We start from the raw sequence: 13419 nt of genomic DNA, 5'->3' as shown, positions 1-13419 counted from the left end.
AACACATGTAAAATCATTTTCTAAAATTTATGAATTTTAAATTTGTCACGAAACTTACTATTTTTATATAACTTTCTCTTTCAAAAAATTAATTAAAAATATTAATTAAAGATAATTTAATAATATCATTCATTTGCTTTTCTTTTAATCTTTTTTTTTTCTTAAAATTAGAAATAATAAATGAAAACTCAATAATTTTGAAAAAAACATTTGAAAAAATTATTCATTTTAAACAACAAAACAAGTGTAAAATATTTCTTTATATTGAAATAAAAGAAGTATTCATCAAGTTCACAATTAAATATTTATACATAATTTAATAAACTTCATAAATACATAAGATTTGAACAAAAAAAATAGTGATTTCATTCAATCCATAATTAATAAAATTGGAATGTTCAATTATTAATAAAAATAAAAATAAATAAGAGACTAGTCAATTATTGATTTTTTCGGATAGGGAACGAACAGTTCAAAGATAGAAAAACTTCTCCTTCTAGATCCGGCACCTAAAATGACAAATTTAAACGGTGCGGAGTTGCGCTTATTAATTACTCTATTTATCTCTAATTATTTGTTCATTTTTTTATTTTTAGTTATCTCTAATTATTTATTCATTTCGATAAATTAAAGAAGAACAATTTTTTAAACCTATTACATCTTCAATTAATTACTTTGAAAAAAGGTAAAATTTCTTGAAGATCTTAAATTTTTAATTCATCCACTTATAATTAATAGGGATAAAATAGTAAACTCACTATGTCAATTACTCCTTCTGTTTAAAAAAGAACGTCATCCTTTCCTTTTTAGTCTGTTTAAAAAAGAATGACCTTTTTTTTGTAACATTTTAATTTCAACTTTTCACGTGGCATATTTAATGCCACAAGATTAAAGGATAATTTTGTACATTTGACATAACTTTAATTTAGGACCACAAGATTCAAAAATCTTTTTTATTTTCTTAAACTCCGTACCAAATCAAATTAGATCATTCTTTATAAAACAAATAAAATATTATTTTTTTAATAGATATATCAATTCAAAAATAGACATATAATTAAAGATGGAGGGAGTAATTCCTACAACAGACAATAGAGGTGTGTGCCAAAATATCATAGTGATGGGCCATGTGCACCAACTTATTTGCTCAAAATAAATTCAGGTACGGCCCTGTCAGTAGCTTCTTCCCTTGCTTTAATTCTACGAGCAGGGCGGCGGAATTACTAGTCGATATGCGAGTTTGTATAATTAATGCGTCCTTCATTTTAGATTTACGTCTCTTGAAACTATGTAAATTTATTACGTATTATAAATTTTTTTAAAGTTAAGTTTTTAATAAATGAATATAAATTAATTAAATTAATCAATGAATAAAAATAATCATTTAATTTTACTATGTTGATCAAATTTATACTTTTAAGGTTAATAACTGTCAAAGATAAAATAAGATGAATAATGTTATTTATATATTGATTTTGTGAAATGAAAAGTATTAAGAAACATCTATTTTTAGTAAGGACGACAAAAATAAGGACGGATGAAATAATTTTTTTCTTCAAATAATGTACTCTCTTTGTCTATCTTTACTTATCTGTTATACTAAAAACAGTTATCTAATAATACTTGTTTAATTTAAAAAATTAAGAGATAATTTATCCTTTTGTATTTGTTTTACCCTTGCATTTAATACATTTCTCAAAGTATTAAATTTAATACATTCAAACGGTAATGTAATATTATTATCGTATTATTTATTGTCTCTTAATATGTGTGTCTAGTCAATAGTAAGCAACTATTGTCGGACAAAGAGAATATTTATGTTAAAGAAAATCATTAAATATATTGGAATATTAAATTTGAAATCATTTTTTATCACTTAAAATATTTATATTTATTAATAAAATTCAGAACATCTTAGCTTCACCTGTAAGTCTATGTCTTACTTCGTTTCAAAGTACTTGTTGTATTTTATTGTAACATGTCTTAATTAGAACGAGTTTTGATTATTCTATTTTATTTATATTTTAAAACATAATTTAATTTATTGAATATTTATTTTGTCATAATTATGGTGTTTGTAATCTTAGAAAAATATTTTATTTTATTTTCCTTTTTAGTTGTCACAATTTGTTTTTGAGAGTCTACGCTATGAACTTTGATTAATTTTTTTGAGATATATTTTTTCATCATATTGATATGAATACAATTTATAGTACTTTTTGTATAATTTTTTAATATCTTAAATCCTTATTCAAAATATCAAATAAATCTAATCCAATTTAATTTTAAAAATTAATCAAATTGGCTCTCGGAAAATGCAACAAAACAATTAAAAAGAAACATATGGAGTAGTTATTACTCCCTCCATTTCTTTTATATGTCACTTTTTTACTTTGCACTTGCATTAAGAAATGATGTAACTTTACCCTTCTACCCTTATTTTATTTTTTTGAAACTCAAGTTTTCAATCAATGAATATGAATTAATTTATTTTGATTAATTAATTTAACCAATGAACATGAATCATTTACTTAGCTTTTCTAAGTTGGTCAAATGTATATTTTCAAGGCTAATAACTCACGAGTGTAAAAAAGAAACAATATGCTAATTTATGCATTGATTTTATGAAATGACAAGTCTTATGGACCAACTATTTATAGAAAATGATGACATATAAAAATGAACAGAGGGAGTAATAAAGACGAATCTTGAATTTCTAAAATGACAAATATATTGAGATAAATATTTTAAATAAAAATAACAAAGTATTTTGACACGAAAGAAAGTTCGATTAAGTTGAAACCAAATTTTCAAGTAAACTCCATCAAATTCGAGGCTCTCTCATGTTACTCATCACTTCTCACTTTAATCAAATTCTTTTTTTCTTAGAAATATTTGTTATTAATAATTAGTAATAAATTTGATAAGTATTTTGAGAGAGAAAAAGTATCAATTAAATAGTCATCCATTTCCAATTTAACTCCATTAAATTTGAAGGCTCTCTCACGTTAATTCTCACTTTACTTTAATCAAAGTTCTCCTTTGTTCTTAAAATAATTATTTTTTATCAATAGTTTATAAAAGGAAGAAAAGTCTGAAATATATTCGCATTTTGATCGAAATTATTGTAATAATATCTAACTTTGGAAATGACTTTTTACCCCTGCACTATTTAATAGTATATTTTAAAGGCATATATGTGCCCACGTGTACATCATAAATATTGCATCATTTTAAATAGTAATGTGTCCACGTGGGCATATATATACTTTTAAAATATACTATTAAATAGTGCAAGGATAAAAGATCCTTCATAAAATTTGATATTGTAACAACAATTTCCACCAAAGTTGAAATATTTTTTCAGACATTTTTCACTTAGTAAAAGTATTATTCTTCTTTCTATGATGTTTTCTGTGTCAAAGCATTAGCACCACATGAACACAGCGGATTTGCTTTACAAAAGCAACAACTTTTGCACTAATTGTCCTCTAACTACCTCCTTAAATTAACATTACACCACATACTTTCCCTAATCACACTTCCTTCCGTCGGTCATCAATTGAGTTGCAATTATTCTATTCTGAGACGTATTTAAAATTAAAATCATATATTAAATTAATTATTTTTTTTGTGAAGATATTTGATTGAGTATAAAATTTAAAAATAATTAAAAATTATGCGAATTAAATATAGATATTATCTTGAAAAAATGTTTAACGCTTGAATCTCATGAGAATAAAATATCTTATATATCAACAATATTAAATTAAGTTAAACCCATTATATTATCATACTTCATTTCGTGTATGGACCTCCTACTTTTGAAAGTAAGCAGAAACAACTAACTTTAGTTAATCGTTTGATATAGTTACATAAAAAATCATATAATATAATTAATTAGTTATAATTGAGTTAAATATACATATTATCTTGAAAAAAAAAGAAACTTATAAATGATATTTTGTTCGTGAGTATTAGTTAGACTATTTTTTATCATAACTTTCAAAAAGAAAGTTACTACTTACTAGCAATACTTTAGGTTCGACTTTATCAAATGTTTATATTTTCTGATATGATACATGCATTTCGTCACAAATAAATACTTCTTTCGCTTTAAATTTTTTTGATCTAATTTGACTTAACACAGAGTCTAAAAAAATAAATAGTATATCCAACATGGTTGAGCAATATTTATTGGTATGGGGTTGAATTTGTAACTAGAGAAAACTTATGAGCCTTATACAGTAAATACTGAAAACAATTGCTTCATTCAATCTCTACAAATGCTGAATTTTGTATTTTCTTCTGTAAAGTTACTCGTAAACTTTCCCAGCACCATTAGAGAACGGGAAAGTGAACATTCTTCATCGATAACCTTCTCTTAAGGTAAGCTAATCTCTGCGTCAATTTCAATTTCAGTATCTGCAACGATGAATTGATAGCTTTGATCTAGATCGCACGTATATGTATTTCGTTTTCTATTAATATATACTGATTTTGAGCTCTGCAATTTGGTGATTATGATCGTTTTTGTGTATTGATTTCTGAATCTGCAACTTTTGAGCTGCTTATTTTCACAAGTAATAATCTGTTCCCCGTGCCTTTTTTGTATATTTGTGATTGGATTTAAGTTTTATATACGGACTGTGTAGAGATTTTTTTACACTATCATGCTTATGGAGTATTAGACGATTTCTGAGGTATTTGATTTAAGTTGTATTAACGTATGTGTATTTGTTTTCTGATATGCTGATTTTGAGCTTTGCAATTTAGTGATTATGCTCATTTTAGTGAATTGATGTCTGTACCTGGAACTTTTGAGATGTTATTTTCATAAGTAATGATATGTTCCTTGTTCCTTTTTTTTTTAGTGGATTTAAGTTGTAGACGGTCTAGAGATTATCATGTCGGCTAGTCATGCTTGTGGAGTACAGTATTAAACAGTTTTTTGTATTGGACTGTTATACGATCTATTAAAGTAAAAAAATCTTCATATTTTATGTACATAATGCTATCATGTTTGGGTATTTCTTGTTCTTGTTACCGGGTTAGAGTTGAGAAAATTTCAATACTCCCCTGTGATTTATTTTTCGTTTGAGTACGTAGTATTTTTGGGATTCTCAATGGTGAAATATTCAGGGATAGTGCAGAAGTTTGAGGGACTATTTAGTGTACTGGGTGGTTGAATTCAGGCAATGGTGTTTGGACTTCTCATCTTCAAACCTGTCTTTGTTGTTTCCTAGAAACTGAAAAGTGTAGCATGTACATGATTTGTAGCTAATGACATCCAGAGGGTTAAGATTAATGAGTTAGAGAGTGAGGATTCTGTGTAGTGACACTATGTTTTGGGCCAATATTTTGGGGGTTCCCTGAATTTGTGAATCTACATTTTTGCATTTCTAGTACTCCTGCTGATTCTATAATATGTGACTTTTTTCTAGCATCTATGGGTTCAAGTCTTTGGCCATTCCTTTGATGTATACTTTAGGGCAAAGGATGTCATATAAATTCCATTTTTGAGATTAGGTCCAGGGGCAGGCCATTTGACTCTTTTGTTGGCTGGATGCCTTGTTAACATATCCTATGATGTACCGTTGTATTCAGATTAAAGTCAATGTTACTGATCTATGTATAATACGTTAGGTATCTGCTTGTTCTTTTTAACAGGTCATTGCTGAAATATAAAATTGTGCGATATATAAGATGGAAGATTCCGAGGGAAGTAATCCATATAAGAGTACACTGAAGAGACTGGCCAGCTATGATTATATTTCCAAAAATTATGGGTCATCTGGGATTGCTGGTGCATTTTTTATTGCCATTATTATACCAATATTCCTCTCTATATTACTTATGGGGAAGAAGAAGGCAAAACAGAGAGGTGTTCCGGTTCAAGTTGGCGGTGAGCCAGGTCTTGCAATGCGCAATGCTAAATCAGCCAGATTAGTTGAAGTTCCCTGGGAAGGGGCTACAACTGTAGCAGCTCTATTTGAGCAGTCATGTAAAAAACATTCCTCTTATCGCTGTCTTGGAGCTAGAAAGCTAGTTGGCAGGGACTTTGTTACTGCAAGTGATGGAAGGAAGTTTGAGAAACTTCACTTGGGGGAGTATCAGTGGGAGTCTTATGGACAAGTATTTGATCGCGCTTGCAACTTTGCCTCTGGTCTTATTAGTTTGGGTCATGATGTGGACACCCGTGCTGCTATCTTTGCAGAATCTCGTGCGGAGTGGCTCATTGCCTTTCAGGTATTCAAGCTGTATACTAAAACAGTCCCTTATTCTGTGTTACTAATTATTGTGAGATACAACAGTTAGCATGATGAAATTATTGTATTCAGGGATGCTTCCGGCAGAATATTACTGTTGTTACCATTTATGCTTCTTTGGGTGATGATGCACTTATATATTCACTCAATGAGGTGAGCCAGTTTTATTATTTACTCTATGTATGCATTTTTTCTTTGCTATTTGAGATGTCATATGATGCAATGAATTAATTCACTCTTGACCATTGACAGACTCAAGTATCTACATTAATATGTGATGCCAAGCAACTGAAAAAAGTGGCTTCTGTTAGTTCGAGCCTGAAAACCATCAAGAATGTCATCTATTTCGAGGATGACGAGACGGCAACAGATTCCACAAATATTGACAGCTGGAGGGTGTCGTCTTTCTCAGAAGTTGAAAAGCTGGGTAGAAATAGTCCTATTCAGGCAAGATTGCCTATCAAAGAAGATATTGCTGTGATCATGTATACAAGTGGCAGTACAGGCTTGCCTAAGGTTTGAACCCTACTTTCTATTGATCGATTTCTCTTGATGTACTGGAATCCAATATAAAAATATAACCATTGCAATTCTCATATAGACTATGGCTTCCCATGTGGCCCACACTTGTTGGTTATTAAGGGTTATGCTACCTGAAGCTGATGCCACTTGGGATTGTCGAATGCATTAAGCTTTGGTTATCAGAGCACTGATAATTTGTAAATTCAAAAAAGTTATCCAGGGTGAGATGTCATTCTGAGATATAAAAAGAAAGAAAAATGAGTATTTCAGCTTTGGCATAGTGCCACTTAAACACACAGTGTATCCCTTCACTGATGCTTGTTGTCTTTTTATCTTTTGGTTTAAACCAACTGAATAATTGTGTATTTTATCCTATATATCTATTGGGATAAGAGTACTGCTCTAACTCTTAATTAATTTCTTTTGTCTATGTTCTATAGGGTGTTATGATAACTCATGGCAACATTGTAGCCACTGCAGCTGCTGTTATGACTGTGATTCCAAAACTTGGAACCAGTGATGTCTATTTGGCTTACCTTCCTTTAGCTCACGTTTTTGAGTTGGCTGCTGAGGTAACAACTTAGGAGAGTATCTTTTATTTGTTTCATTCGTATTTTACCTAGCAAATGATTATTGTAGTTCTAAGTGATTGTGGTTTGGCAGACTGTAATGCTGACTGCAGGTGCTTGTATTGGTTATGGCTCAGCCCTCACATTGACAGACACATCTAACAAAGTCATGAAGGGGACCAAGGGAGATGCTACAGTTCTAAAACCTACTTTAATGGCAGCAGTTCCAGCCATTCTAGATCGTGTTCGGGATGGTGTTATGAAGAAGGTTTCCACTGACATTTCAGTTTTAAGATCCCAATGAGAAGAGCATACTTAGTTTGAGAACAAGACTCCAAAAGATTCAATGGGACTAACTGTTGTTTATATTTTTCGTGACGCTAGGTTGAGGAGAAGGCAGGTTCTGCCAAGAAACTTTTCCACATTGCCTTTAACCGTCGATTGGCTGCTATGGAAGGTAGCTGGTTTGGAGCTTGGGGTCTAGAGAAACAATTGTGGGATATCATTATATTCAAAAAGGTGAGGGCTGTGCTTGGAGGAGATATCCGTTTCATGCTTTGCGGTGGTGCTCCTCTATCAGGGGATACTCAAAGATTTATCAACATTTGTATGGGGTAATTCTTCTCACTCCTGTTGATGGCCTTTATCCAATCTGTTTATGTCCTCTTGCTTGCAAAGATAAATTTGGTTTTTTTTTTTTTTCTCAATATCTGCTCCTAGTATGACCTGCCTGTGGTTAAGCTTCAAATTTGACAAATACAATATTTGATGTAAATATTTTTGTGACAACTTGCTGTAGAGCTCCAATTGGTCAAGGGTATGGTTTGACAGAGACATTTGCTGGAGCTGCTTTTTCTGAGTGGGATGATCCTTCTGTCGGGCGTGTTGGTCCTCCTCTTCCTTGTTGCTACATAAAGGTATGGTCACTTTGTGGTAACAAAATGATAACATTTGAGAAATGGATAGCCTGGTTTGGATATAGAGTTTATTTGAGAGCATCAACTGCGATAATTTATTTATGAAACTATATTAGCAAGTTGTTCTGAATAGATATAAACTTGGGAAGTCTTTACAAAAGCTGAATATTTCACATTAACTTTGTCTGTCAGTTTCTACCTTTTCCTTACCTTTATATTTTTGACAATCCTATGATTTCCCCAGGTTTTTGTAGAAGCTGTACTTTTACTCTGCTAATACCATCTTCTTTTGTATGCCATGAGAATGTGAGGATAATCTCATCAATCTTTGTCAAGGTTTTGGGCAATTTACATGTCCTTTAATTCTAAATCTAGAAGTTATCTGTGGTCTGTGGAAAGGAGAAAAATTAAACACCTAACTGCAAATAATCCATGCAGTAAAGTTAATGGATCATAGATGTGCAGGAAAATATTTCTGTTTATTAATCATCTTCTGTTGTATGTCATGAGAATGTGAGGATAATTTCATCAATCTTTGTCAAGGTTTTGGGCAACGTACATGTCCACTTATTCTAAATTTAGAAGTATCTGTGGTCTGTGGAAAGGATAAACTATAAGCACGGAACTGCAAATAATCCATGCAGTGAAGTTAATGGATCAGAGATGTGCAGGAAAATATTTCTGATTATCAACCTCCTTTTTAAATTCTCTTCTTTCACAACTTATGATTTCTCTGAGGAACAGCAAATCCCAACAAGGAAAAGGCAAGACAAGAGAGGAAAATCAGAGAAACTAAATAGGACATTTCAGTTGCAGCCTCTCATACACCAAATTATTCATGTTTCTATAAATCTCTCCACCAGGGCAGCATGCACCACCGTACATCTTCCACTTTAGTGGTCCCAATTGTCAACTCTGCAAAGAGCCGTCCTTTCAACCACGACTCCAAAAGCCTTGTCCAGTCCCTTTATCGGAAGTTTTGAAATGAATTAATTTCATTGCCTTCAGATCATTTTCCTCGGCTACCTTCAGTGCCTTCAGCATACTGCCATCTTTCCTGAGATGTATGACTAACTCATATGATACTGAAAAAGTTATCTATTTACTATTTGTTGTCCTGTCCTAATTTATACGACACTTTTCTTATTTTGAAATGTCCAAAACCACTGATCGGATTTCACTAATAATGTTATTTATACTACTTTCACAAATTTCAAGATTCAATTAGATTTAAAATCCATCAACCTAACTTCTCAACCATTACTTTGATATTTTTGGTTACTGTTCTACAAAGGCGCCGACCCCAACTTATTTGGGATTCAGGCATATTGTTGTTATACAAAAATCAAATAATATCCTGACTTGTTAGACTGTTAAAAGGCATATACTTCAGTGCCTACTTGATCCGGTGTTGGGTTTTTGTCCTTTCACCGTCTTTGAATCTGTCAGATGGCTTACAGTTTATGAGATCGGTTATTATTTTCATGAGTTCCTCTGGAGTTTTTCTTTTAAAAAATTGTCACATTTCAAATGTAGTCGGACTGCTAATTTTCTTATCTAGAGACTTCAGCTAGGTTCAATTAAACAGTACAACAAGAGAAAACGATAGTGGCTGTTCCCGTTTCCTTCTTTTCTTGCCTGACACTGGTTAACTTGCTAAATCCTGAGCTTCCTGGTTTTGTGGAAGTGCATGTGGGTTCTTACTCAAAGCCTTGTGTTAAACCATGCAGCTTATTACTTGGGAAGAAGGAGGTTACAGAATAGTTGATAAGCCTATGCCTCGGGGAGAAGTAGTGGTTGGTGGATGCAGCATAACTGCTGGTTACTTCAACAATGAGGAAAAAACTAATGAGGTTTATAAGGTAGTGCTGTCTTATGAGCTTTAGCTCTTGCAAAAAGAGGAATTTTGTATATTGACAATAATTTATGCTGTTGTCATCTCTGATAGGTTGATGAGACAGGCATGCGCTGGTTCTACACTGGTGACGTTGGAAGGTTTCATCCTGATGGATGCATTGAAATTATTGATAGAAAGAAGGATATTGTTAAGCTTCAGCACGGGGAGTATATCTCACTTGGAAAGGTATCACAATTTCTTTCTTACATGGAATCTGATGTTTTACCTAGCAGTATAACTAATCCTAGTAGATTGACCAATTGCTAGTATAACCAATTAAGAAAAAGTATGAACTACTCCTTGTAGATTCACCTCGATTTAGAATTTTGCCCACTTCCTTTTTTTTTTGGTCATGAAGCCCTTACAAAGTGGTGATGAATTTTTTTTATATCATATTTCAGGGGCTTTTCTTTTTCTGTTATTTTGGGCTCTTATATGATTTTTTATTTTCTTCCTGTTTTCTCCTATCTATTTTTCATCTTTAGGCTTGACTTTGGGAAATAACTTGGTAAATTGATGCTCAATGCACAGGTTGAGGCAGCACTTCTATCAAGCAATTACGTGGAGAGCATCATGGTGTATGCAGACCCCTTCCATAATTATTGTGTAGCTTTAGTTGTCCCTTCACGCCCGGTGCTTGAGAAATGGGCCCAAGAAAATGGCATCCCGCACAAAGATTTTTCCGAACTGTGTGACAGAGTAGAATCAGTCAATGAGATCAAGCAATCACTTTCAAAGGTTTGTTTCTTTTCAGCAAGTGTTATCAATTTATAATCATGTTCATGTATTAATTTGGCAAAACTAGTGGCCTTGCTTTATTCTAAAGGTTGTGGTACAAAGGATAAATGAATGCTACCTTGACTGTGGGTAAAGGAAGATGATGACATAATTGAGGAAAGTTAAAAGATAAACATGAAAACATCTCCTCCTCCAAGTTTTGGTGTAATATCGAAGGCCTTTCCCCAATCCCTCTATGACAAAAGGGGGTGAATAGTAATGTAAATCAATTGCTGAATTTAAAAGGAAACACAAAAGACCAAAAAATTTGACGTGGGATGCTTTGTGCACAGGGCTGCCCTTTTTACGAATGAACATAAATGCTAAAAAGAATAGCAGAACTGGAAGAAAATAAGCAAAAGTCAATAGAAAGAACATAGAAAAGGAAAAAAATGAACAGAATTTTTAACTGAAAGAAAAATACCAACCGACCTTTAACTCCCTCTCACTTACATACTATCTTGCAGCAAGTAACCCCAAAGTCATAGAGCCTGTCACAGTTGTCCACCTTGCCTTCCCCTCTATGATAAATTGCCTTCCGGTGGAGTGTTTCATATCCTTCCCCAGCCCAAGGCTCTTCTTTGCTACTTAACTTTCTTTTTGTTCTTCTGGGTAGGCGAGTAATGACCTTGACTGTCTTGTTGCAGCTGTTTGAATGTCTCTCCTCATCATCTGAAAACCTCTATATCCTATTAGCTGTACGACTTCCTCTCATACACAAACAACACTGCACTTATTGGCAGCAAAACTCTCCACACACTGTGGTCGACTCCATATGCAGTGCCATTAACTTCTAAAAGTTGCTTTTATCCACCACAATCTCGTGACATGATCGATTCACACACCAATTTGACCTGGCTAACAGCCATTAACACCACATGTGCTTTATTAATCTTGAATATTGTTGAAAGGTTTAATTTTGGCTTAATACATTGTCAGCCTTTTAAAGTGAAGTTGCCATGATATTCCATTTAGACAGTTGAACTAGTCATGTTCCATTTGAAAACCTCAACTCCTAATAAAGTGTCCCAATTAGACACTTCCAGTTCAAAATTTGAAAAAACTTTTATATGTGCTTTCATTTGTCAATTAGGTAGTTAAGTTAACCACATAATATATGTCATCTCCTTTAATTATACGCATCAACCTCTAGTAGAAAACGTTTGGGGTTTTACGGCTTATTGAGGTAAATGACACACAAACATAATTTCAAAATTTAAACCAAAATTATCTAATTGAAACACTTTACTAGGAAATGAGGTGTTCAATTAGAACTTGTATTAGTTTGAGTGTCTAAATGGAATATTCGGGCAAATTTAAAGGGCTGGTTATGCATTAACCCTTTAATTTTTGTTCTTTTCCTTTTAGCTGAGTTTTCTTTAAGTCTTTGTTTGTTTGTTTTTATTTCTGTGCATGGATTAGTTATCCATCCTATCAACTTTCTTCATGATTTTGTTTCCCTATGACTTTCTGGAGTATTTGGATAGTGCTAGAATTTTAAAATAAAACTCTACTGTTTGTTATATGCTTATATCTTAGATGGTCTGCTGCTGGACAAATCAGTTAGAAGGTGGTTTAATTTTTCTGTTTTTTTTTTCATTTTTCCATTTTAGTGTTGGGTTGATGACCTCATGCGTCCCCAGTCCTATCCCTTCACCCACCCTTCTACTTTCTTACCCTTGTTTGGTTGAGATGAAGTTCCAACTCGTTCAAAGAACAATTATCTTTCCTATTCCTAGAGAATATTCAAGGCTGTACAAACTATTTAAGAGGTTAAGGTCACTGTTAAGAAGCTCCCCTCATTGGAGCCTCCTCTGCTGATCAATTAATGAAATCATATTTTTCTCCTGACAACTAGTTTACCTCTGTTCTCATGTAAATATCCAATATTATTTCCTAGAATGTTGAAAAGTTTTGGTAATATACACGACTGATTTTCAGGTAGCAAAAGCTGCAAAATTGGACAAGTTTGAGCTTCCTGCCAAGATCAAGTTAATACCAGAGTCTTGGACTCCTGAGTCTGGATTGGTAACTGCTGCTCTGAAATTGAAACGGGAACCTCTGAAGGCTCGATATAAGAATGAGTTAGAAAAGTTATATCAGTGAATCATACTTCCTTGCCGAGTTACACTCATTTAGCAGATTTGTCTGCCTGTTGCCAGTTAAACATCTCAAGTTGTCCTGTTGGAGTGCAATTACACGTCTCCTTTTGCTGTTGCGTCAATGTTAAAGCAGTTGTATGCATCTTTCCATATGGTTGTCCTGTTAAGCAGCGAGGTATAATAGATTTTGTACTTCCATAAAGGAAAAATCGCCAGCTTCAGTTATTTATTTTATTGAGCTTTACATATGGAGGTATACAGTCAGTGTCTTTGTTTGTTAATCATTTCTCAGACAGAGGTAAATAAATTTACTTGTTTGCTTATTCTCTCTATTAATTTCTTAATGTAGCACCATCTAAAATCATT

General features: G+C 32.6%; 1 protein-coding gene across 4 annotated transcripts; it reads left to right on the top strand.

Moving 5' to 3' along the window:
- The first annotated feature begins 4279 nt into the window (after window positions 1–4279).
- On the top strand, window positions 4280–13385 carry LOC102603429 (long chain acyl-CoA synthetase 8). Of its 4 annotated transcripts, XM_015313515.1 has the most exons (13): window positions 4280–4389; window positions 5671–6249; window positions 6342–6422; window positions 6522–6785; window positions 7232–7363; window positions 7455–7628; window positions 7745–7974; window positions 8160–8277; window positions 10008–10139; window positions 10226–10360; window positions 10706–10912; window positions 12893–13095; window positions 13148–13385. In XM_015313515.1, exons 2-12 carry the CDS (start codon window positions 5707–5709, stop codon window positions 13055–13057), a joined length of 2181 nt encoding a protein of 726 aa, XP_015169001.1. In that variant the 5' UTR covers window positions 4280–4389; window positions 5671–5706; the 3' UTR covers window positions 13058–13095; window positions 13148–13385. The 4 variants fall into 4 exon arrangements, with proteins under 4 accessions (XP_015169001.1, XP_006357661.1, XP_015169002.1 ...); XM_006357599.2 differs by having other exon boundaries at window positions 12893–13385; XM_015313516.1 differs by having other exon boundaries at window positions 5647–6249; window positions 12893–13385.
- Window positions 13386–13419: the final 34 nt, after the last annotated feature.

This window comes from Solanum tuberosum, unplaced genomic scaffold (assembly GCF_000226075.1).
Source record: "Solanum tuberosum cultivar DM 1-3 516 R44 unplaced genomic scaffold, SolTub_3.0 scf00251, whole genome shotgun sequence".
NCBI lineage: Eukaryota > Viridiplantae > Streptophyta > Magnoliopsida > Solanales > Solanaceae > Solanum > Solanum tuberosum.
Note: the sequence above shows the minus strand (reverse complement) of the source record. Positions and strands in the feature narration are given on the sequence as shown.